The sequence below is a fragment of the Bombus terrestris genome, chromosome 13 (assembly GCF_910591885.1).
Source record: "Bombus terrestris chromosome 13, iyBomTerr1.2, whole genome shotgun sequence".
NCBI lineage: Eukaryota > Metazoa > Arthropoda > Insecta > Hymenoptera > Apidae > Bombus > Bombus terrestris.
The window spans coordinates 8,676,137-8,701,173 of NC_063281.1; the positions used below are offsets into that span (position 1 = coordinate 8,676,137).

Below are 25,037 nucleotides of genomic sequence, written 5' to 3' on the forward strand. Positions count from 1 at the left end.
GATCTTTCACGCGGTTGGTATCAGGACGGCATACCGCGGAGGTGCTTCTGGCTTTTGCCTTTGTTGGCTCTTCATCGGATCCTTTCTTCGGGCCGCGTCGGAAGCAGCTGGTTTTGAAATATCCAATGTAGTGGCGAGATCTCTCTTTTCAATACACGGTCCAACAGCAGTGCCGACGAGTTTACCACTTGCAGAGAGTAGAGGCCAAGCCCCAGGTATGCGGACTGGGTATTCGGTACAAAAGTAGTTTTTCCAAGGCCCGTTTGGCCGGCATCGAAGTTTCAAATGAGTTTCCTTTGAAATTTAACTCCCGCTCTCCCGTCAGCGTGAAAGTACATCGACCGACACTTTATCCCCGATCTACGCGTGTCTGTAGGAAAAGTCAGGTCGAACGGGTCGAATGCAAAATTGAAACTTCACTCACGATTTGCGCTTGATGAGGAAAACCGGGGGGAAAACCTCGATAGATAGAAGGCAACCGTTTCCTCTCCGCGAACTTGTTCCATATACTCGCTGAGTTTGGGAATTTTACGAGTTCCCATGTGAATTTGCGCACGTACGTATTCCAAAAGTCGCAACAAATCAAACTAGGTTTCCAGGGAAAACAACCAACTATTTGGATGTTTTCTGAAAAAGTTATTTTTGTGAACATTACACAGAAAAAACGTGACGAATCTATTTTTGCTGATTTTTCAACTGCAACGCTATTTGACAGCTGGAACTGAGGATTTTAATGTATTTGGCGTTGACGAGTATTTATGAAATTCATTGACAACATATTGCACAACATTGAATTATTCTGAGTTGTGGCATATACGAATTGTTTTTATCATAATGGAAAATTTGTTGTTTTAAAAAATGTTCCGGCTACTTGAGAACTCTTCCATGTTCATTTATATCCTGTTAAATTGCGACGCGAACTTAAAGTGTCATCGGTTATCGAGTAATACTTGAGAGACTTTGAGGAAATTCTTAGCTGCGACTGTTAAGTGCATAACGTCGAACGAAATAAGATCGCGACAGCAAGGAATTAAGGAGACAGAAAACGGGGATGAGAATGGAGGTGGAATAGCCAGAAACGAATACCCTGAGTCAACGGATTCTGCTTGCAGATGATCCTGGTATTCAGCCTGCGGAAAATTATTGGATAATCCTCTTTCACCATAATAATATGGTACAAACGATGAAACCCAGATATATTTCATAACTTCCACCAGTTTTCTTCATCCTTCTCTGATTTATGAACTTCCGTCATACTAGCCAACCAGAAGTGCAATAATAATTGTAAAATCGAAGTAACTGGACACATTTCTTAATCATCACATTTGTTAAAGCGTAACGCACAATATATCCACTATTGAAAAAGTTACGAACATTTCGAACAACCTAATAATGAAACATAATATCTTCTCCTTTTATTGAAATTTTTTTCGCAAAAATCAATCGCGAGAGATCGATTTAACCGCGAAACATTCTCTCGCAGAACATTATATTCTCTGAATTAATTTAACCCTCGAAAGGAAACTTTAAATCCTTTCGTTCAGCAATCACCCTTTTGCCGGAGGAAAAAGTTTTTAATTGAAAATTCAGAAGTTGCAGATTAAAGTTGTGCTTTCGAACGCATCCAGAGAAACAGAGGATAGGTGAATGGGTGGAGGGTAGATGACTGAACGTGTATAAAAGTTCGCAACACTGCTCCTCGAAAGCGAAACAAATAATAATAGACCAACGTGATCATCTTCCTGAATCGCGACCGATTTTCGATGGAACTCGATACCACGTTCAGCGTCAAAGTAGCTTCAGCACAAGTGCTGAATTACACGTACCGAATAGGATAGTATACTAAGCCGAGTTCGAAGCCCCGCTTAAATTTGAAACGAAAGTGGAACGGAGTTTGTCCTAAGTCAGGTTTAGTGGACTTAGCCGAGGGAATTTCGTCAGTGATAATTAATGCTGGATCTTAGAAGAGATCCTCAACTACGAAGATGCAAGTGAATAGCAAATGACAACCTTTTTGCAAACGGGTGTACGTTACCTGGTCGACTTTTCCACCCTATCGATAATTCCTTCTCGAAACTACAATCATTTCTCTCTGATGAATTTTATTTTTCGTTGCTCGTTCCACTACTAAATTAACTACACGCTGGTTTATGTGAAACGCGACAATTACGCGGGAAATTGGGATGCCTAATGAAAAAGATACGCTTGCGACAGAATCAATATTCCGAGTTTTATTTCATTTTACGTGCAGCAGCGAGCCATCGAAATTAATAATCAACAAGTTACCGGTGATAAAACAGCGGCTGCTGTTTACAACGTTGTTAATGCACCTGTTTGGATGCCGATGATTGATCGTAATTGATACTGACATCCGATATTACGTGATCATTTTTGATTGAATATAGTGTCCGTGGGTTATGAAATGGAAGACATTCATTATTTATATTATTGCTGGATGACGTAATGCTGGACGTAGGTAGCACCGTGAAAAAGGTCGAAGACGTAAACGGAGAGAAATAGAGAAAGAGAGAGAAAGGAGTGGAAAGAAAAAGAAAGGATAACGAATCATAGAGCAAAGGGAAAGAAAGGAAAAGATGAGGCTTGTTATTTCGAAGCTAGAATATTCGGCTCTTTCAACGTCACAGGATGGAATCATCAGCTTTTTGGTATTGTGGAAAACGTCATCGATAGACCGGATGTCCACCTACCGACCGGGACAGAAAAATTGTAGCCCATTTCCAGCGAAAACGTTGAAAGCGTATAAAATAAAAATTCATAGGCGGACGGGCGGATATTCCATCTCTCTGGTCGACACGCAATTTTCATCCTCTAGCGTGTCGATTGTGTTCCCATTGTGAAAAGCGTCTCTCACCGCAGAACCGAACGTAAATATTACCCTCATTACTCAAAAAATACTAGCGAAACCCGGCTCGTATCAACGTTTGACCACTTCGTTTCGCTGATTAATGACAACGGAGATTTTTCCGCAATTGTATCGACCAGTTGCTGGTTCGAATTTTGTTTCGTTGTTAACGAAAAACCTGGATAACTGGCGCTCTTAACGTCGATCCTCTGTTTGCCCCAAATTTTTACGTAAAACAGGATGGAAAAAAAAATAGAGTAGAGAATCCAGAGAGATGACTCTTCGAATTTACGACAACTGCGTTGCATCCAGCTGTTGGCCAGAGTTGGTCGAAACTCGACATCCACGCATTCGTGGATTTGCTCAGCGGAGCAATCAGGCGACAACCGTCATTCTTTTCCCCAGATCGTACAATTTGCAACGCGGGAAAATAAGCCCGGACACGTTACACCCCGCTCGAATGACGTTCTGCCGCGTGAACTCTTTTCATCGTTTCTTTCCCTATTTTTCATTTCACTAAATACGCGTGGTTTTATATTTCTCTTTACCTCGAACGACTTTGAATCAATAATCGATACCTGTTTGATACACGACAGGAAAAAACAAAGAAATTATTCCTTTTGTGGAAAATGAAAATGAGAATTAGATTACTCAAGACAATTAGAGGATTGCTTTTCTTGTATCACTTTAACTGCTATAACCATTTCTTGTGACTATGAACTTTTTAATGATATAAATGTAGGATCTTTTTGCTTCTATTCACTTGATCGAAGCGAACCAGTATAACAGAAGAATTTATGTAAGGAACGTGATAAGTTACATTTTTTGTTCTGTATGTAATTTAGTGGTTAAAATTAAAATTAAATTTGCGAAGAGCTTACTCGATACTTGATCGTCATTGAAAAAGAAAATATCATCTTCCGATAACTTAACTATTGAGTGAGGAGACAATTCTAAAAATGTCAAAGTGGGTCGTCATTATAAATGACCGAGAAAATAAACACGCGTAGAAATCGCTGCATAAGTTTCCTAGTTGCTTTCCAATCGATCGCGGACTGTTACGCGAGAATTCCTATTTGTCAGGGGTCATTATCCGGCGAAGAGAAAAGGGGAAATTATCGGTTAGCCGAAATAATGAGTCCCAGGAAGAAAATGTGGCTCTTTTTCCAGGTATTTTCGCGGTCTCAATAGAAACGAGGGGAAATGAATAAGTAGCAGCCGACTAACATCATCTGTTTCTACTAAAATCGGTTTCAACTTACAAGTACCTCCGCGTGACAAGAGAATAGAAGTTTAACATGTACTTGTGTGTAATCTTGGATTAAATCTATTATAATTGAATAGCAGACTATGAAGATTTTAAAACGCGATTAATTTTAATAATTAATTGTCCTGAATGTTGATAAGTAATTTAGAAATTCGAGCAAGATATTAAACCACTTAAACTTTCACGAAACTGTAAAGGCATATGAAATATACTCAAGTATATGTAGGGAATATACTACGTAAAAGTGAGTTAAGAGTATCCTCGTTGGTTATTTAAAACATCCTTATCAAGGGGATGATAATTTTGGGAAATATTGCACGAAACAACAGAAGGAGAAACCAGTGGCTACGATGGCTGACTAGGACGTTCCACTACTACTGCGGCTGGTCGTCGGTTTCGTCGTGGACCATAGTTACTGTGTCAGCATATTCGCGCGGAATACAACTGACGAAATAGTAATAACGTAGAACAGCAAGAGACGGTTGTAAAAGCTGCGAGATTCGGCTTTTGACAATCGTATTATTCGCATAAATGCACCGCATAACAATCTCGCGTGTTCCCATGGCAATGTCAAACAACAAAATATCATTGTTATGAAAGAGCCATGCGTTACAAAAGCCGTGCGAAAGGGTGACTATTCCAAATTCTCGTATGCAATTGAATTCGAAACATTTTTCCACCTCCCTTCATTCTGATGCAATTTCATTTGTTCAAAGACAGATAGTTTGTAAAACAGTTAAACAGAATAGAATGAAACACGATGATAAAAATTGCAGGGATTTTTCAACGAAAAAAAGAAGAGAGAATATTTTGTTTGCTATCCTCGTGGCGATTGTCAAGGGGTGGCGTAATGTTGACAAGACAGAAGGGAGCAGAAACTCGAAAAGTGACAAGGAAACGTTGAAAAAAGGAAATGGGAGGCGAAGTGGCTTGAAAGTGGGCTCATCAGTATGCAAAATGCAAGAGTCGCGAGGGTGCACGCATAGCCCCTTGTGCCCTCCATTTACCCGACAGGCAGCCATACTAGTTCGCTGTTCAACCACCTAAACTCCTCGGAAACCATGGTTGCTACACAGCTAACCTGTTCTCCTGCCGAGCTCACACAGTTTCCTTTCATTTCACGCCTTTTCCGTGCATTGATTGCGCGGTGAATACGTAATTGCATTTAGAATTGAATTTTCACGCTATTTTTTCTCCTCCAATATAACAAATTACTGTAGCTCGTGAAAATATTTACGCGCCTGTAGAAACCTTTTGTAAATATATAATCGTATAATGTTTGTAACAAATATCTCGTAACTTTTATATACATTTTCAGACTGGTCTGAAATTTTACCAACGTAATCATGACAATCGTGTTTTATTAGAGAATCAATGAAATTTTAAAATATTTTAAATTATACAGAAAAATTTTCTATAGTATGTATCATATACATGCATCAAATTTATTCATGAGCGACTATATAGAAGATATCATATATAGTATAAGAAAGCGAAATGGGTGATGTTCGACTTCTGCGTAAAACAAATACAAAGAAAACATACATTTCCAAGAACATTTCGCATAACACTTTCCTTCATGGTTCGTCGAAACATATGTCTGACAATTACAATCCACTTCTACTGCACGCACTTCGTTTTACTGCTACTTTCATGTTGCGAGCTTCGGGCAAATTACGGTTACGACACTTCTTTTTTCTATTTCCTTCCCTTCTTTTCTTCATTTGTAGCGTCTTTCCCTTTTCCTTCTATCATCGCGTATCGACGCGATCCCTCTGACGCGTTGGCAAAGCGTCTTTGATGTCCTAATGAAGTTAGTTCTCTAACTACGTCGACAGTTAGGTTGCCTTCTCTTTTTCCTCCCTTTCGTTGCGTTTACCGAATCTGCACTCTCTTTACGAGCAAGGTGAGAAAGATGCGTTCTTTTCTTCATCGCGTTCACAGAGGTTTCTTTCGCAACTGAATCGCACTGACGAGCGCGTGGCCCTTTTATTTATCAAGTACTGCACGATACACCTTTTATATTCTAGCCGCGAGGTAAAAGGTGGAAAAAATGAATAAAGGAAAGGCGGGAAGACGAAGAAATAGATCTGCGTTGGTATAATTATGTAGCCTCGTTTGTTGCAGACGCATTAGCCTCTGTTTAGACTCGTGAATTATGAAATCGCGAGCGTGCCGGCCGCTTGAAAAATTAATACACGCCTTAAGGAGGAGTACTGCGGCGAGATTGCGCCGCGCGGATGATAAATTCATGGCCTAGATGCGAGCGTTACTCCGCGGCTAGGATAATTCTCACGAAATGGCGCGCTTTCTGAAGAAGGAAACGGAATGTCAGCGATGACGATGACGATAATTCGAGCCGCTTTCAAACTTCAGCCGTGACTCGGATGAAAACGTAATTTATCGTGAATTCTTCTTTTTTCCTCGTAACGTCTTCTCCGCACGCTCTGAATAACTCCGAACTTTCCAAACACGGAATTCCCCGTTTATTTTTCTGGAATTTCAAACGTGAACTTCACGAGACGATAATCCGCTGGTAACTTACACAGCGAAATCCAATTGATTGCACACAACGAAAGACGAGAATGTATCCTAGGTTTGTCAGAATATTGACGTAGCTAGGAAAAGTAAATTTTCCTGCATATAGGTTTGGAATTGTAAATGTTTCAAGTAAAAAGGTATCGATCATATACTGATACATTTAAAGATTAAAGAACGTTTTAATTTTACGATTAAGCTAGTAATTTTTGGATTTTGAGAGCTTTTAGTAAAATAATGACCATACGTATCCATTACTATTACTGGGAACAGTACAACATTTCTATTTTGAACTTATTACTATTTATAGCTTATCATATATTTTACATCGCGTTTGCTAAATAATGTGACTGGATTCGATGATTAGAACAATCCTATCATTAAATGTTATGACTGGTTGCGTGTATGCAAATGGTCTGCCAGTTCTATGATCCTCGTGTATTTTAATTATCTTCGATCACGTGGACGCGTGTTTGTATTTCTACCTTTGATTTCATGATCAATTTGAAGCAACTGGTCGATAATCTTCTCGAGATCAGAAAATGGAGAAATCTTTTTCGAAGATAGAAACTCACCTGTCAGTTTGATCTTTCTTGAAACCTATTGTAGATACAATATTTTGTTTTATTGTATTTAAATATATTGTTCTATTGCAATTAAGAAAATCTTCATCCACGAGTTGAAATCGTCTTGATTCCTCAGAAATTCGTCGAATGATTTTTATTCTATTTTTCAATGTACATAGATACGTGGTTTTGATTTTGTTTAATTAGAAGAAAAATCTTTGTCGAGGACTAAAAACATCATTATTTCCTCAGAAAGTTGTTGAATGATTTTTACAGGATTTTTAAACTTAGACAAGTAAGTTGGACTTGCTTCAATCAGAGAAATTAATGTATAGCGTTTCTTGATAATCTTTGAAATCTCCTCGAGCGGTTTCGAGTTGAGCAGGATATCAGAAGCGCATGGTTAATCGAAGGGCATTATCGTCTAGGCCAAAGCAACGTGTAACGCAAGAAAGGTAATCGATAAAAGCTCAGTGACCCGGGAACCTTGTTGGTCACCGATTAGTTTAGGTTAGTCGGAGTCAGGTATATGCCGCGCCCACCTTTCTCATCAATGGTTTCGATGTGTTCGTTAAAAAATTGAAACTAACCAGATAACAACAATCTTCTTCGTTCCACCCAGTCGACGTTTTAATCAACTTCTCATACCACTCGATTCGCGTTAATCAAATCTTTCCTTTTTCCTTTTTAATCGATCGTTAATTTCCCAAGTGAAAAATTGCAACGATATATTCATAAAGACAAAATTTTCACGAGAAATTAATAGACGAAGGAGTTTGATTTATGCAAATCACGTAAAACTACGTAAAGCGAACGAATTCTCTTTTCTCCGTGAACGGTCGAGTTATAATCGATACGACGAGTTAATTATTCGACCTTCGACGATTTCAAAAGCGTCGTGGTTGTCGAAAGCTGGAAAAAATCACGGACGAGCAGCGCTAGCCGGTTCGCGTAATCCGCTTTGACGGATAGACGGGCTGTGTATGTCGTTTTTCGCGTCGGCGATGCAATTTTTTTCACGGACGATATTCGACTTTTCTCGATAAACGAAATCGGATTAAAAAACGGACGGCAAGCATTTTCGTATCGGTCGACGCAAAAAATTATGCACTTCTTTCTCTGTGCTGCCGCTATGTTTAAACACAGTGGCAGGCATTATTTTATTCGACTTATGATAAATTTCATTGATTTCATTTTATAGAAGATTATTTTTAAAAACAGAATTCACATCGATACACACGCGAAACAGAATGCCTCTTTCACTTTGTTAAAATTGAAAATTGTTATTCGTCCAGTGATCGAATGGCTTCCAGATAAACGATGTCGATAGTTGAATTATTTTTAAATGAAAATTTATGACGTAAATTATTTTCATATGGAAATTTTTAATCAAGTAGGACCACCTGAATCGATACATATTTCTTTGCAATTATATCACGATATTTCGTAATAAATGTTGCTTCCAGATAAACGCTACCGATAAATATAAATTATTCTTTGTCCATTCGAATCAGTATATGTCTTTTTAATTGTATTTCAATTTTCCACAAACGAGATGTTCTCCTCCATTGTATATAATTCTTTGGTAAAACAATTAAGAAACTAAAACTTACACTTGGTAACTATTTTTATAGGAAGAAAGACGCGTTTCGCGAAATTATCTGGCTGGGTTTTATTCATCGAAAAGTTTCAGCGAAGCGTAAAACCAAAGCAGAATCGACTCGGTTCGATTCAAAAGTGTGGATAATGGCTGGCATGGCCCAAAAGGAAGTCGACGAGCACAATTCTTATCGTTTCTTAAGACCGACAAAAAGAGAGTAAATAATTTAACCAAAGAACAGCGATTCGATTGTACGATTCGATGGTTCATCGTGAAGCGGCAAAGCTCATCGAACGTTTTTGCTACTTCGGCTCTTTTCCTCAACTTTCAGTTTCGACTTTGGCAATTGGAGCCGAAAGGAAGTTACACTTTATTCATCGAGCCACTTCCTTGTCTGTTTCTAACAGGAAGATCGAGGTGTTCCGGTGTTGGGACGCGTGCGAAAGCATGAACGCCAATGAATTGCATTTAACGACACCTCGTTACTTTTTCAATCTCGTCTCGTAAACGAATACAGAACCTTAACACAGAGGTAAATTAAAGGAAGAAAGTAAATCGAAATAGTTCGCGCACGAACAACGTTTGTTCTAGAATTGCCGGCATCGAGTCTTCACGCAGATTAAACCCGGAGATTATTACTTCAGAGTCAACAATCTCTGAAGTCACAGGGACTCGGTTAACTACATTCACGCTGTACTAACTATAAACCTAACTTTCTTGAAAACGTAGTCTTCCAACAAATTCTATTCACAGTACGATCACTTCCTCGGATTTTCTACCACCTGTTACAATACAGGCTTACAAGCCATACAAGCAAAATCTATCGAGCTTTCCGGATCCGCGATTTCATTCATCTCCAGCGGACACGAATTTTCGAAAACCACTTTCAAAGTCCGAAGTTTGATCAATTCAAGCTCCTGTGAACTATTTTACTATGCTTCTTCAACTTTGTATTAATCTCCGAATCTTCTGAATCTTCCGAATAAAGAAAATGTGACGAGAGCTATAAATCACAGAGTAATAAATTTCAATCGAACTCTGGTCGCTGAGTTTGTTAATCAAGAGAAGGAAACTGGAAACCTGATAGTTGTAAAACATAGATGCATAGTTTCTTCTCTCTTAGCTTCACCGCGACAGTTACACTTCTTTAAATTCATTGACACGCTCCATCAAAAATATAATCGATAGGGTATCTAAATAATCATCTGTAGCATATCACTATCGACTGATCAGAATTGAACTAAACTTTAACAAGATCCCGAACATTTAAACAGATTCTTATCAGATTTCAGATTCGATGAACCCTCAGGTTCTCGCAAGATACAATCTCAGATCCAAGGACTCATTTTGACACAGTTGTCGGAGCACAAGATCGCGTTATAATAAATAAAACATAATAAATAAAAACACTAAAAACTTAAACATCGCTTATTCGATGAAACTTTCCCGACGTAGCTTCCAGCAAATGAAACTCAATTTCGTAATCATACCGCGGCGGAATTCTTATCCCGGAGGAAGGTTCATTTTGACGCAAAGAGAACGGACGTTACACAGTTGAAGCGACGCTTGAAATTGTTGCAAGCAGTGCTGAAAATTTCCAGGTCGATCTCGCGGCGACGCGGAAACGTGGTCTAATTTAAGAAACATTCAAGCAGAGGGAATCGTGTCGGTGGCACGGTCGATCTGCCGAGCCAAACGTAGGGTCGCTCGGTGCTGCCTGAATGGTGGCCATAAGGTAGCTCTTTCCTCGAGGAGAAGCGCCAGGAACGAGCAGAGAGGCTCGTAAGGTTGCGATGAAACGGCTTGGTAGGAGTTGCATTTTTATCCGGCCCTGGTCTGTGTCGACGTAGCAGATGAAAGCGGTTATGCCGGCTCCGTATATTGCCTCGTCCTTTTGTCTCCCCGCCAGCCGCGCGAGCAAACACCAACCCCCTTCGCCAGCCACGGTTTTTCCATCTTTTGCTCTCTTCGTGCCGCGACCTCAAAGCCAGTTCTATTTCTGGTGCCATCCGACTCGTATACTCGAGTAAACTGGCATACGACCAAATGCCGTGATACACCGAGCCCCTGCCACGCCGTACATTCTTCTCACCCCCTAACGTTATGACCCACCGCTCACATTCCGCCTTCCCACCCCACATCGTGGACCATTACGCTCTGCCGTGTGCTGCTTACGTTATTATTGTATAAATCAGCCGCACGCGGCGCTGAATTTTCTTCTCGTTATGTACAAAGCCGATTTCCAGCAGACCTGCGCGGCCTGCATCGATTTACCTTCGACGTCTGCCTGAACACTTTTGGGCATGGATTTCTGAAATCGTTGTTTTCTTCGGTTTGTCGTTATGGAGAGAAGATTGAAATTAAATAGCACACGCGAAGATATTACAGGCTTGCGAAGATATACATGAAACATTTTGAAGTTACGTTAGCTTTGTTACTATTAGGTCGACCGAAAAGTTTCTTTCGTTTTAGAAGGAAAAAATGGATGCACAACATTTTCCGTTTTATATTATTTCATCGAATTACGTATGATCCATTTTGTTCTATCAAACTAAAGATCACAACGTTCGACAGATTAGGTTTCATGTTTCTATAAAGATGTGTTGTTGTAAAAGAAGTGTCTGATAAAGAAAGACACTTTCCGGACAACCTAATACTACTTACTCGACTATCATCATCGTATCGATGGATACTGAAAACAATTTGGAAAATGTATATAGGAATTACATGATATTAATTGGAAATATAATCATTCGTGCTTTACTGCAATTTCACAGCCATGAACCATTGAAAACAGATCTTACAGCGTTGAAAACGTGTGTCCATCAGACTTTGCGTCCTTCGAGAATTCAAGCATCCTAGAGGCATATACTCCGTTCCTAACAACATTGTAGTATCTGACTTGGAAATAAAATTCGATGAATATACGTGTTACCGATTCACCAGATTGCATGTGTATCTTATCACCACGTTATTGTTTGAAAAAAGATTCCCATAGTAGGATACCGTGGAAGAAGGTGCATAAAAAGCATATCGGAAGCGTTACGGTTTTCCCAGCGTCGATTTAATTACCGATTAATCCTAGCTTCTTTTGTTCTTCTCGCTGAATAATATCTACGCTCGTCCGGCGAGCATGGTTGCTGCTCGTATCGCCACGGTTGTTTTAATAACGCCGATAAATCTACGGCTGGCTGAATGTATCCGAGGCAGGGACTAGTACCTCTTTTTGTCATCGGTGGATTATTGCGTCCCACCGTCTCGCGACGAAACGTCGCGGACCGGGTTCGATTCCGTTGCCTGGATATTACGACATTATTAAAAATCGCCAGGCCGCGCGCAGAACGATCGCAATTTAGATTCTTCGTCTTCCGTGCCATTTCGACCGTTCTTTACTCCTCGTTCCCTTCTCACATTCTTCTCTTTCCCTTGTCGCAAAACAAATCATTCAGATCGATCGTTTATCCTCTCACATTCTCGCGAAACGACCAATGGGAAAATGGCAACTGGATGCAGATCGGAAATGACTGCAGCCCGATAACCGGATATCTAATATCCCACCGTTTGCCCCGTCCAACGTTGAGAAATACGAGCGATCGGATAAGCAGTGTTCACTGACCATACTCGGTCGTTACCACGAGCCACTGTCGTTCCGTCTTCGACGTCGTTTCATTCTCTTCTTTTCGTCCTTTAAGGCTCGGGCTACTTGTCTTCAAGATCGTGAAAAATATTAATTGCAACGAATATGTTCGATCGTTGCCACGTTATCGAATCGTTACCGCTTCATCCTTCTTCTCCTGGCCCTATGAAGCTTTATACCTTTTTCTCATCAAGATCGTGAAAGATATTACTTGTAACGAACGTACTTGATCGTTATTACGAACTATCGTCGAGTGATCGGATAAACTTAATATTTTCTGATCATACTCGACCGTTACCACGATGTCTTTAAGCTTAGTTGCTTGAAAATTGTGAAAAACATTAAGTATAATGAGCATACTTCTTAGTCGTAATTACAATATTAAGTCTATTCAACGAAGCATTATCGAGTGTTTGGGCAATATTCACTGATCATATTCAACTTTCAAAGACTTTGAGCTGAAGATCGTGTCTATAAGGTCGTGAGAAATATTAATTGTAAGCAGCGTATTCGACAGCTGCCACGAACGTTGACATTTCACCCTCTCCCTTTGGCCCTTTAAACTTCGTGCCGTCAAAATCGCGCGAAATATTAATCGCGCCGAGAGGAAAGGCTGGCGCAGCTTTCTGAAGCATCCTCGGTACTAGAGGTGTACTACTCGTAGTCAAGGGTCGCAGAAACTTTTGCTCATAACAAGACGAACGAAAATACGAAAGGGAATGGATAATCAGAAGGAATTATATAGAGGCTACTTTGCACCCTTCCATCGTAATCTTCGCGTCTTTTCGGTACATCAACTCGCCCGAGTACCGTGCATCATTGAGGCGTTGTTATTTGTCGAATTAAGTCGTTTTTCAGCGAACTACGAATATTCAACAACATCTACCCAAAGAGCTTCTCATGAAGCTGAAAACGCCATCGCGTTCGAAGCGTCGAATTGGAAGAAACGTGGATGGTGATCTTGACGAAGATATATTTGCCAAGGGTAAGTACCTTTGGACCGCTTTAGATCGAACAAGTCGAATTAAGGATCGAATTCTTCACGTGAACGTAGCCGGTGTTCAGGAAGAAAACTCATAAGAATTGATGAACCGAGTTACGGGGAAACTCGTAAGAAATAGTCCGCGAGTTGAGAAACTCGTGAATTTAACTGAGTAATCAGTAAACTCCCATTTGCTCGGCCCCTCCCCTCGCCCCTAAGCAGAACTGCGGAGTGAAAGTGGAAAAGTAGGATGGGGAGGATTAATTATTTAGCCCGAAGCAATAAGATATGTCAAAGGTGGCTCTAACTATGGAACGTGGAGCTGCTGGACCGGTTCATTGCTGCGTTTTATTAATGGTGCTTGCCAGTGACATAAGAAAATAGCGATTTTATTTTCCACGGCAAGAAAGAGTAATTGCACCGTATATTAACTCGGACTGGCGTTTAAATTACTCGGCGTTATTGTTGCAAACGATAAAAATAGTTGAACCAGTCTCTCCGGTTTACGCTGTTGGATAATAAAATTATACCAGCATAAATAATATGACGCCTCGTCTCGACCCGCCGTTTCGTCTTGATAAATAAAATTTCGCTCGAGAACAAGGAAACACGAGGTGAAGGAAATACGAACTTTCCACTCGGTTCCCTTTCGTTCTCTTTTCTCTTCTCTTCGTTCCTTTCCCTCCAAACGATAGAGATTTTCACGCGTCGCTCCATTAAATTTCACCTATACGTATCTCCCTTCCACCCTTTTCCTCTTGTTTTTCTCTTCGCGGCCGAACTTTCTTTTTAACAGTCTCTATCCTTTATCTCGGCCATAAGGTAACGACGTCGTAACATGTTACTATGTTATGTATTACGTTGCTCGTAACACGGGTGTAAAGTAGCGAGGCGGAAAGGAAATAAGTCGTAACAGAGCGCTGATTTACGGGGCGCAAGTGTGCATTCCTATGGCTCCAGTTTTAAGGGAGGAAACCGCATTTGTAGTCGTACATATCAGACGAATCTATGTCGGCTAGACTAATACTCTTCATTTGCTGCGCGAGCTTTTACTTATTCGCTCCAATAAATATACCTGCATTTGTCGATCGATCTGTTTGTTTCTCGTTTCGACAAATTGCGATTTTTAACACTGGAACTGTCGACGACTAAAGCGTGAAAATCAAAGAGATAAAAATCAGTTGTTTTTGAAACAAACAAGACTTCATCCATGAACATTGCAGAAGATCGTTCAAGCCTCCAGAAAATACATTGTTGCAAATCTATATCTTAAAAAAATAAACCTTTATCCATATATCTTACCAAAAATCATTGCAATTTATAAAATTATTCGGAAACATAGTAAAATACTCATATGGACGATCGAGGCATCAAATTTACCGTAGAAATCAAAACGTAGGTTTTCTGAAAGATGCAAGCAAGTCTTTATCCAAAGACATTTCGTAAAATTACTGAGAAAAATTTTAAGCGATTATCGACCAAGCGTGTCGAGATTCTGGAAAAAATTGACGACAGTAAATTTTAGTGGATACTCCTAGGTTAATTTCCAGAGGCTGAAAGTAACTCAAAGTTGATCCTCTTAAACTAGAAAAATATTTTTAAGAAGCATTTGCATGTCCTGATGGCAACTTCGTGTTTAACACGATGGTAATTCCATTACGATGTATTTTCAACGTCCTGCGCGGTCTTGTTTCAGGTGTCCTGGATGAGAAGCAAGGACCTCCACATTCTCACGTCAGGAAACACTCTGTTCAGCTCGGATACGAGATTCGGGCCTCAGCATACACCGGGTAGCGACGCGTGGACGCTCAGGCTGGACAACGCCAGGAAGACAGACACCGGCAAGTACGAATGCCAGGTGAACACCGAGCCCAAAATGATGTATGCTGTTCAGCTGTCCGTGCGAGGTAATTGCAGTTACTCTCCTAGTTCGCCTCTTTATTTAAATCCGCCCACTAAATTGAATTGTCCTTAAGCCGGTCTTCGTTTAATAGGTTTGCCGACTCCTAACCCGGTTGAATATTTTTCACAGTATTCGCCCAGCGATTTTTAATTATATGGTAATACTTGGAAATATTTGAATGTAATATTTCCATGAAAGGGAATGATCGATCTGGTAGTTTTGCAGAATTATTTGTAACACTCGATCATTGAATCAGCACCCACGAATTTCAATATTTTTCAGTCTTCTGGTAAAAAAGATAAAGTTAGAGACGCGAATCAAGATTCTTTTTTTATGGCAACGTTTATTAATTACTGAAAGATATTTTATGTGTGCTTCGTACTATCATACACTTTGAGTCCTAGCAATTTGCCAAATGTTTTTAAGTATTTTAATTTTTACGTTCAAAGGGGGTGGTACAGCGAACAGGTGATTCGACGAGACTCTAAATATTTTCAATTTAATCCAATTTTTTAAGTCTTATCCCATTTAAGTCTTATCGTGAATTATCTCTGTTGTTCTTAATCCTAAATCTTCTAAATTGCGTGACAAATGGTACTTCGATGACTAACTGTTTTCACTGTTCCTTTTCAGATCCTGACAAACCGGAGGGTTACGACGAGCCACACTCTCAGCAGACGCGAATAAGTAAGTGAGCATCGTGAAAACGAAGGTTTATTTCCGTCCAATAGTACACCGCCGCGAACGAGTTCCATTAGTTCCGTTTCCAACAGTATCCTCGCCATTGTGTCGGAGATTTTAATAGACACGGAGATAAATTTAAAGATCCCCGCCGTCTAATTTCACCAGCGACGCGTTTGTCAAACTAAATTTAAGTCTATCGGTTGCATGGAACAACGTCGCGGACAGGAAGCTGGATAACTATGACAACGCGATATTTTCATACACGTGGGGCAAGATTAAACAATATTTTCAATCAAAACCCAACGATAAATCGTCGCCCGCAAGTCTGACATTTTATTGCATACTGCATACTGACACTATGCAGATATGCAAACGTCAACGATGCAATCAAAACTTCATTGGAAGCTTTTTCATGTCAGATATTCGTACAAAATTAATCTCCACATTTTTTTAGTTCTTTTATTTCGTTCTTTATCCAAATCTGTGTACCGCGCAGAGTTTCTATATTCTGCATCCATTTTGTGGTAACTCGATAACTGTAATATTATCCTGCAACTGCTACCCCAGGACGAAAGTTTTTTTCATATACGGATTCGCAAATTAAATCTCCAAGACGCCCTGATCGATCCACTTTTCACTGGATTTAAAAATACAATATTCACGCTTCGTGTGATCTTCATTCCGCGAGAACTTTCCAAAGAGGATTTGCCCAACTCTTTACAAGTACAATTATCCTTCGTTGTGTTTGTTTCAACGGGACGCGTTCGACTTTTGATTCACGCGTTACATTTAAATCGCATTCTGCCCGACGCAATTCCCAAGTTGCGAAAATGAATTTTTCCACGTGCAAATTATGCGCGACTCTCAAAAGCAATACGGTGTATCGCGGCATGTTTGTACGTATTTACAAACTTTTGAACGAGCAAATTAGTAGATATTTCAGTCGGTCCTCGTAATATTGAGCGAAACTTTGCCGCTACAATTCGCACATTTCGCTTTCGCGAAACATATTGTACAATGCGCCAAATCCAATTCCTGCATTTCTAATTGTAATACTCAACTATATAAATTTAAATTTTCGTAATTGTTAAACGCATATAGGGCAGATTTTTTTCAGTAAATTTTGTCGGCATGTTCCACGAGTATAACGTGAAATTTAGGTTATATATAGTTCGAAGCTTCGTTAAAAAGTTATAATAAAAATAGGAAATACGAAGAAAATAATATCAAGTTGATCAATTTCGCGCTATTATTAGACTTTTATAATAATACGTGGATTACTTCGAAGAAATATTTGTGTCGAACTGACACGAAAAATTGATGCATTTATTGAAATGAAAAAAAAAGGGAATTTTATAGAATAATAAATTCAACATTTTACTGCCAATTTTCGAAATGGTGAACGTTTTGAAATAGAACATTTATATCTATATTTATACCTATTGATTATATTAATTATAAAACAATACTCGTTACCTTTTTTCGTACTTTTCAAATAATTTTTTAATAAAGCATCGCACGATTTATATTTCCTCTTATCTAAATCTATGAAATAATGTAATAAAATTTACTATAAAAAATTGGATCCCTGGGCAGTATAGATACATAGTAATAGCTTGATAAATTTTCCAAATGTTGGTCTATTTTCCACCCTTAACTATGCGACGGTATTAATGGAGTTTGATGTATTTTCCTGATGCGAAGAGGGATGTCGTGCCACCTTTATACACTGCTGGCCCGTTAAAAAATCATCCGATAGACGCTTCTTATTCCTTCAACAAGATCCAGTCGACATCAATCACTTAAAGATAAGTGCGCTTCTTCGCTGGCTTTGACGGCCGGGATCTGTCGTCGATTCTTCTTGCAGCGTCTTTCTAGACGCTTCATAATTCTTTCCAAGTTCCATCATTTCATGCCCGAGACGCGAGATTTCTCGATCTTTTTCTTTATTGCTTCCAACTCTCGACTGAAATTCATCCCCGTCGCATCGACTTCGAATCGATGCGATGGTTAAAATTTAAGAGCAGCGGAAAAACAAGCATCCCTTTCTCAACTGATTGTGAGATATCTCCGTGAAAATCGATTAAAGTGCTTTTAAACAAGATTGCACGCCAAGTATTACAGCGACGAGAGAGATAACAGCGAATCAACGGATGTACATTGATGATTGGTAAATTGAAACTTTTAAAGATAGCAGAACTTAATGCGTACCTAGATAGAAGAAGCGTAATTGAAGTGTGTTTGAACTAAAAACTAGTGGAATTTTATAGTTTGTAAAAAATTGTGAAATTTACTTTACAATATACTTCAGCGATATAACGCTACCAAAATTTTTCAATATTTTGATTAAGTCTGCGGGAATAATCGGCAATTGATTTAGATGAACGATATTCTTCGATACGTTGATGGAACTAAGCGGCAGATGTTCAAAGATTGAAAATATTTCCGAAAGAGTACAATAAAATGGTAGAAACGCATTTAGAAGATATCGCGTCTCCACTTTATGTCGAAATAAGTAGACCGACAATTTTCCAGAAACTATGAATTCTACTCCAGATAATAATCCTCGAATTCAAAATGGAACGCCTGTTGTGTCCAGGATTTATTAAAATTGAGCGATAAAACTACGGACCTTTTTTCGCGAAATAAAACGAAGTAAAAATCAGAGGCGCATATAGACTTCATCTGAAATTCTTAAAAACGGAAGACGTTAGCGCAAAAGCAAAGAGAGATTACATTCTAAAGAACGCCAAGTTGTCTATCTATGTCCATGAAGGATGGCAACCAAGGACGTCGAATAATAATTAAACATCAAGATAGGAGGACAATTATCATCGAAGTTAACAGCGAACGAGAATTGAAGAAAGCAGGATAGGCGATGGAAAAACAGGCTGCCGCGGCCGTGTAATAACGCCGTAACGGAATATTTCGCCGAGGAGAAATGCAGTTCCCCGAGGATTAATTCAAGTCTAATAGGATTATCCTTAATCCCAGTAGTCGTGGAAAACCTCCTCCGGTTCTCGCCAGTCTTTTTCCTCGTCACCTGCCGTGACCGTAACCGTGCTTGCACGGCTACTGGAGGATAGGAACGTGGCGTTAAACGAGTCTTAGTCATCGGCTCTCTGCCATCACTTTCGCGCTGAATAATGTATGCTTGTCCCGACATTATCATACATACACCATGGGAAAGGTATCCCTTGCGAGACACGCGCTACCGCTCCCATTGTTTTTCCCTTTCGTCTCGTAATGAATTATTAGGCCGCGTCGTTGCCCTTACGTGAGACGGTTCTCTTGTTTCTTCGCACTTCAAAGTCCAATTTCCGGGCTGAAGATCCGGCTACCCGAAGCGAACGACGAACGGAGCCCTTCTCTTCTCCATCTTATCTATCCATCCACGCTCTTCTTCTTCGTTGTCTTCTTATTTTCCCACTGGCAGAGTAGAAATAGGTCGCGTTTTAATATAGCGAGCCTTAAGTCTCGAATTGTAATTGTGATCTCTTTGCCACCGACTTGGTGCATTCAAAGGGATTTTCAGGTTACCCCGTGGTGATTCTTTTGCCTCTTAGACTGTCCTTGAGCGTGTTCTTTCTCAAGGGTCCAAGAAATCTTCGCAGTTTATAAATTCAACTGGATTTTTTCTTCTGCTGGTTGACGGAGTTTTCAAATCGATCTTTTCACGAGGTTGGCGTGGTTCGATTTAATGCGGGAATTGGGGCGAACGGAACACGCCGTCGCACGGGCTAGAGAAGAACACGCTGTTTCACGGTGGCACGCATATTAAACGACCACTTGTGCCGACCCTCTAAATTAAAATGTACAAACTTGACAGTACATACGTCCTGCAGGAAAGAAAAACCGTGTTACGCTGCCGGTCTTTCTCGCCGCTGGAACGCTTTGCTTTGTAAAGCTGCGCACCGTCTTGTATGCACGGCTCAAGGGGCAAAGCTAACGTTCTCATTAATTAAAATTATCGCGCAACACTCGTCGGTTAACCTCAATGGCGCGTATTAAAGCGGTCCATTAGCGGGAAAATCTTTTAATACGTACACTATGCTCCATTCGATGGGATAATAAATATTAAAGTAGGATTATACCAATTAATATAATAATAAATAAATCGATTTAATCCGATGCTGTTAATAAATAATGTTGCCTATAGATCGATAAGCGACAATTAATCGAAGATTAATTAAAGTCTAATGAGCCTGGCTTCGATAAATAAAAGCGAGAAATTATTAGCAGTAGTAGTTCTTAGTTTTCTATTTTTCATTTGGTGACATCGTTCCGTAAATCTTGACTTCGTCGTGCTGCACGGTTTTTAATGAATCTACTTTTTCAGCCGGGAAGGCATAAAACACGTTCCGTTCTTTTTGCCGCAAGTTTCTCCCTCGGTGTAATTACTTTCTTCTCGGATCTCCAGCCCATAAGCTGTTTAACATTGTTTTAAACGCATGGCGCGCGGCTATCTTTATTCAAACGAACGTGCATACCTAGCACGGCATTTTTAAATACACGGCACATTAATCGGAATATACGAAACTGGTCAAGTCTCCGTAATAAAACCCTGAAAAGAATGAACGACCCGAAAAATTATTCCATTCACTAGAAAATTGTATATATTTATAAATGAGTCATTTAGATGCCAACGTGATCATCAATTTCTCAATTTTGTTACTACAATATACGATCAGAAATTAAACGATCGTTCTTAACGAAGTTGGTCATATTGGTTTCTATTATAACTACATTATAGCTATAATAAGTAAATTTGTTAATACGATAAATAAATACACTGTCGTTCTTTGGTATTTGCACGCCTGGCATAATTTGATAAAAAGCTTCACATTTTTGCATTATTGTGTTCTTCGTATAATCGTATACTTATTCATGATATAAGAAGTTCTTCTACTATAAATTCATAACTGAGATCAAACGTAATTCTTCATCTATGACGTATAACATCTATATACATTTTTAGAACGAGACTAAATACACACACGAATTAATTATATCGGGATATTATTCTTTCAATACAAACTATTGTTTTCATCAATATTCGTTAACTATATATTGCCTAAAATTATATTATATTAGAGAATTTAATTTCATATAATTACAACAATCGAGGAAAGAAACGTGTAAATACCGTGTGCTCAAAGTCCACACAACTATATCTAGAACATACTAAATTTTTACTGGGAGATGTTGCCTGCTGTACGATATTTGTCCATACATGGTTTACAGGTTACGAGAGCACGGCACCAGTGGCTGCCATAATGGGTCCACGGGAGCAGAGGGTGCCATCGGGGTCGACGATCACCTTGAGATGCGTCATATTGTCCCCGTATCAGACGCGGCCCATCAGGGGCGTGCAATGGCTCCGGGATAACAAACTCCTAACATTCCAGGTAATACAGCCTCGTGTCTTCTCGTGAGACAGACTCTAATGAAATTTTTTACACCGGATCCTCTTTCGACATCGACCCCTTGCACACCCTCTCTCACGAGAATCTCTCGTCTCGAACGAAAGAAATACGATCGTAAATCATCTGGGTGACGGCGGACGCGACTTGAACGGCTACGAACTTCAAGCCCTTCCTCGGCTTACGAGATTTTTGTTTACACGCGTCGAATTTTCTTCTCCAGAGAAATTGAATGGGGAAGAATCGGAAGGAGATTAAAAACACGATTGGAAAAACATACTGAATTTTTACAGCGAATCACAGCAGCTGAAACGCAGTTTTTTTTACAATGAAATTCGTGAGTGTTTGTTGTTTGTGGAATCGCGTCGGATCGAAGTAATTACAACGAACGTTTAAATCGGTTCATAGCGGAATGAAAAATGCGATCGAGACCGCGATAGGCGAACTGCTGAAAATTTATCCGTGGAAGCTATGCGCAATTCATCTCGGCAGATTTATTACGAAATTACAAACTGTGAACGTTTGGCGAGAGGGGCGAGAGGGCGAGAGAACGAGGGGCTGGCCGGAGATTTATTTAATTTTCCGCACTCGCGATATATTTCGATCGTAATATTCGCACGGTCAACAACCGGCGAACACCGTTCGTGGGATAATGTGTGCTTTCGAGATAAATCGCTATTAATCGTAAATATGTAGGTGGTAATTCGCAAATTCATTGGTGTAATCAAGTAACCGTTGTTCCATCAGATGCCACGATAAAATAAAAAGAGAGAGAAGGAAAGTAAAGAAAGATACGTCGCGCGCGATTTTCCTAGCGCGTCGTGCACCGAATTTCACGTTGCATTTCCTGTGTTTGCAGGCTGCGCGAGGGGGAATAAACGTGGAGACTGAAAGAGGCGCGGCTCGAACAGTCTCGGAATTGACTCTGGCAGCGGTCACGCCGCACGACGTCGGAAAATATTCGTGCAGACCAACAGAGGGACGAACCGACACTGTAATGCTGATCGTCGAACCAGGTTAGCATTGAGTTTCCTCTTAAAAGCCTCGAATTTTATACTACACACCGAACGATACTTTTCCACGTATTTCTCTTTTCCTTTTGCTGCCTGAAATCCTTCGTCTCTGTATTCCAATCATTTAACATCTTTTATTTTGAATACGACACCGACTAAAACACAGTTTAATGACGCAACCCGTATCGCTTTGTGGCTGGCGGAAAAATACGATCAAAGTATCGTACAAACGTCTCCGCGTAATGGTGGACGTTCAGTGCAAATTACCGCCATAAAAGCAAACTCTAAATTGTCGTTCCACCGCGATCAAACCGCGGAACAAGAGCCTTCCTCCATGAAGCTCATCGGCCGGAGCGTTACGAGCAGCGGACGCGGCTATTTGTATTCGATTCGCCGTAACGTCTTCGTACACGCCACATCTACGCGACCATAGAGAAAACACACCATGCAAAGAAAGGAAAAGATAGAACAAGGAAATGGTATCAATGGAAGTGAGAAAGAAGAGGTGGAAAGGGTTGAAGGACAAGACTAGGTATCCTCATGATCTAAAGTCGTGCCTTAGGATTACTCGAAACACTTTAAAGTTTTAAGGAGGCGGCGGTATTTCACGGGGCGACTATTTGTCTAGCTCAGCCTCCCTTGGTTCGCCACGGACGTCGTTTCGGCTCCGCAAAGAAAGAGGGAAAATCCCGGGGTAAAACGTGCATGTACCCGCGTCGCGTTGGTGAGAAATAGAGAAGGAAAGGGTGGCACGAGCGGTCGAGATCTTACTGGAAAGAGGAAAAGGAAAAGAGAAAAGGGGATAGGAAGGAGAGGATATAGGTGGAGAGGTTTGGTGAAAAGGAGAACTGGAAGAGAGCAGAGGAGTGGCGTAAGCACACTTGCATACGGAATTCACAGGCAGTAGTCTCTATTATCGTGAATTTTCCTTCGGAAGTTATTGCGAGAAAACGGCGGGCCGCGCTACGTCGCATTTTTCCCGAACAACCGACGCCCACCGCCCACTCACCCTCGTCGTACGCGTACATATACATACGTATATAGCAGCAGACCAACTATTCCTTTTCTTCTGTCCCGTAAACGGGGCGACGAGACGCGCCGTAAATCACAACTTCGCCGACTCGTTTCGTAGTTTCACAGATTGCGAATTTACGCGGTTTATAGGCAACGTTCCAGCAGACGTTCCCCTCCATCTTCCTCGTCGCGGATTGTACCGATTTCACGAAGCTGCGAGACAGTGTCCTCGGTGTTAGGCTTTTGTTTGTGCTTCGTTCGTAACTCGAATTGCTTCACAAGTTCTACGCTTTTCTGTGAAATATGCCGGGGCGAAACAATTATCGATAATTTGAAGGCGTGCAAAATTTCTTACAGCTATTCGAATTAAACCGTTTGAATTAAAAAGAAACGTATACTATAAATTGAAAAGTAGAGGAAAGATGTCAAAAAGATGTATCCCTTTCACATTTATCTTGGAATTTCTTATTATGTATAGAGTTTCACTACAAAAATAAATTTATAGAAAGATCATTTGTCTTTTAAGAGTTGAAGATGAATCGCACATCTGAGTAACAAAAATGAAATAATTGCCAAAAAGTACAGTTATCTAGTCTGGCTCTTGAGTTATTCGTATATAAAAGCAGACTCCTGAAATTCATTTTATATTATGTTTTATTTCGATCCATATTGTGCTTCAGAAACAGAAATGTTTAATTTTCTACTTTAATCTACCTCTAATCGTAAATAGGTTAACAATAATTCTTTTACATCTTCTCGAACTTCAAAAAGCTCTTAACAGCAGAAAAGCACAATTAGGTAGGAAATGGTCGAAATATGCAGCAAGATTGGTTAAAAAATGTATGAACGCAATATGAAAAAGTCCCAAATTGATCGATCAGTTTCCATATAAAATACTTGTTTCGCTACTGAATGAAAAACGAACGAGAAGCGTCGTTCATTACCACAGCCCGTGCAACGTTTCGTGCTTTTATAATCGATGTTGTAGAGATATCGATCGCGTTGATAAATCAGAGTTTCAGTGATTCGCCGCACGGTTTTCCCAATTGCGAATTCACACCAGTTTATGGGTTCGAGTAGCTGCTTTCGAGAAGAATTACCGCCCGACTGGAATTAAACGCTAGCGTCACTGCGCTTTGGAGATGATTTTTACGAGCTTACTCCGACGCAAAAATATTCTCATAAATATCGCCATGAATGCCGCGTAAATTGTGCATCTCGATGAAACAGCATTCGAGATCGAAGCGTAGTGAAATTGTAAACAATTTACGCAGAGTGAGAAGAAAATGATCGTTGCCAATTAAAAGATCATCTAACTGTCAAAAGGTATCATGAAAGAAAATCAGTTTGCCCTATCGTTAAGCTGTTTATCATTTAATGCATTTACCAAAAATTGAAAGATGTAAAAATGTACAGAAGATATATATGAAATGTATAAAATATCAAAAGTGCAATACTCGTTATGATATTTGATGCGTGAAGCATGTCTCACGTAGATTCCACATTTTTAGTTATGTTCATAAAAATATAAATTTGTATAAATATCT

General features: G+C 39.9%; 2 protein-coding genes across 7 annotated transcripts in view; one reads left to right on the forward strand and one right to left on the reverse strand.

Annotated features, from left to right (window-relative positions):
• The window catches only part of LOC100649111, a 108,860-nt gene that overhangs the window by 72,884 nt on the left and 10,939 nt on the right, over positions 1-25,037 (forward strand). For both annotated transcript variants that reach the window (XM_048411461.1, XM_020866306.2), the window contains 4 exons: positions 15,150-15,360; positions 15,990-16,043; positions 21,285-21,448; positions 22,323-22,479. In XM_048411461.1, coding sequence (XP_048267418.1) covers positions 15,150-15,360; positions 15,990-16,043; positions 21,285-21,448; positions 22,323-22,479 — 586 coding nt within the window. The remainder of the gene's footprint in view (positions 1-15,149; positions 15,361-15,989; positions 16,044-21,284; positions 21,449-22,322; positions 22,480-25,037) is intronic.
• LOC100648766 (basement membrane-specific heparan sulfate proteoglycan core protein) overlaps positions 1-25,037 on the reverse strand; it is a 249,112-nt gene that overhangs the window by 28,843 nt on the left and 195,232 nt on the right. The gene's annotated exons all lie outside the window — the stretch shown is intronic.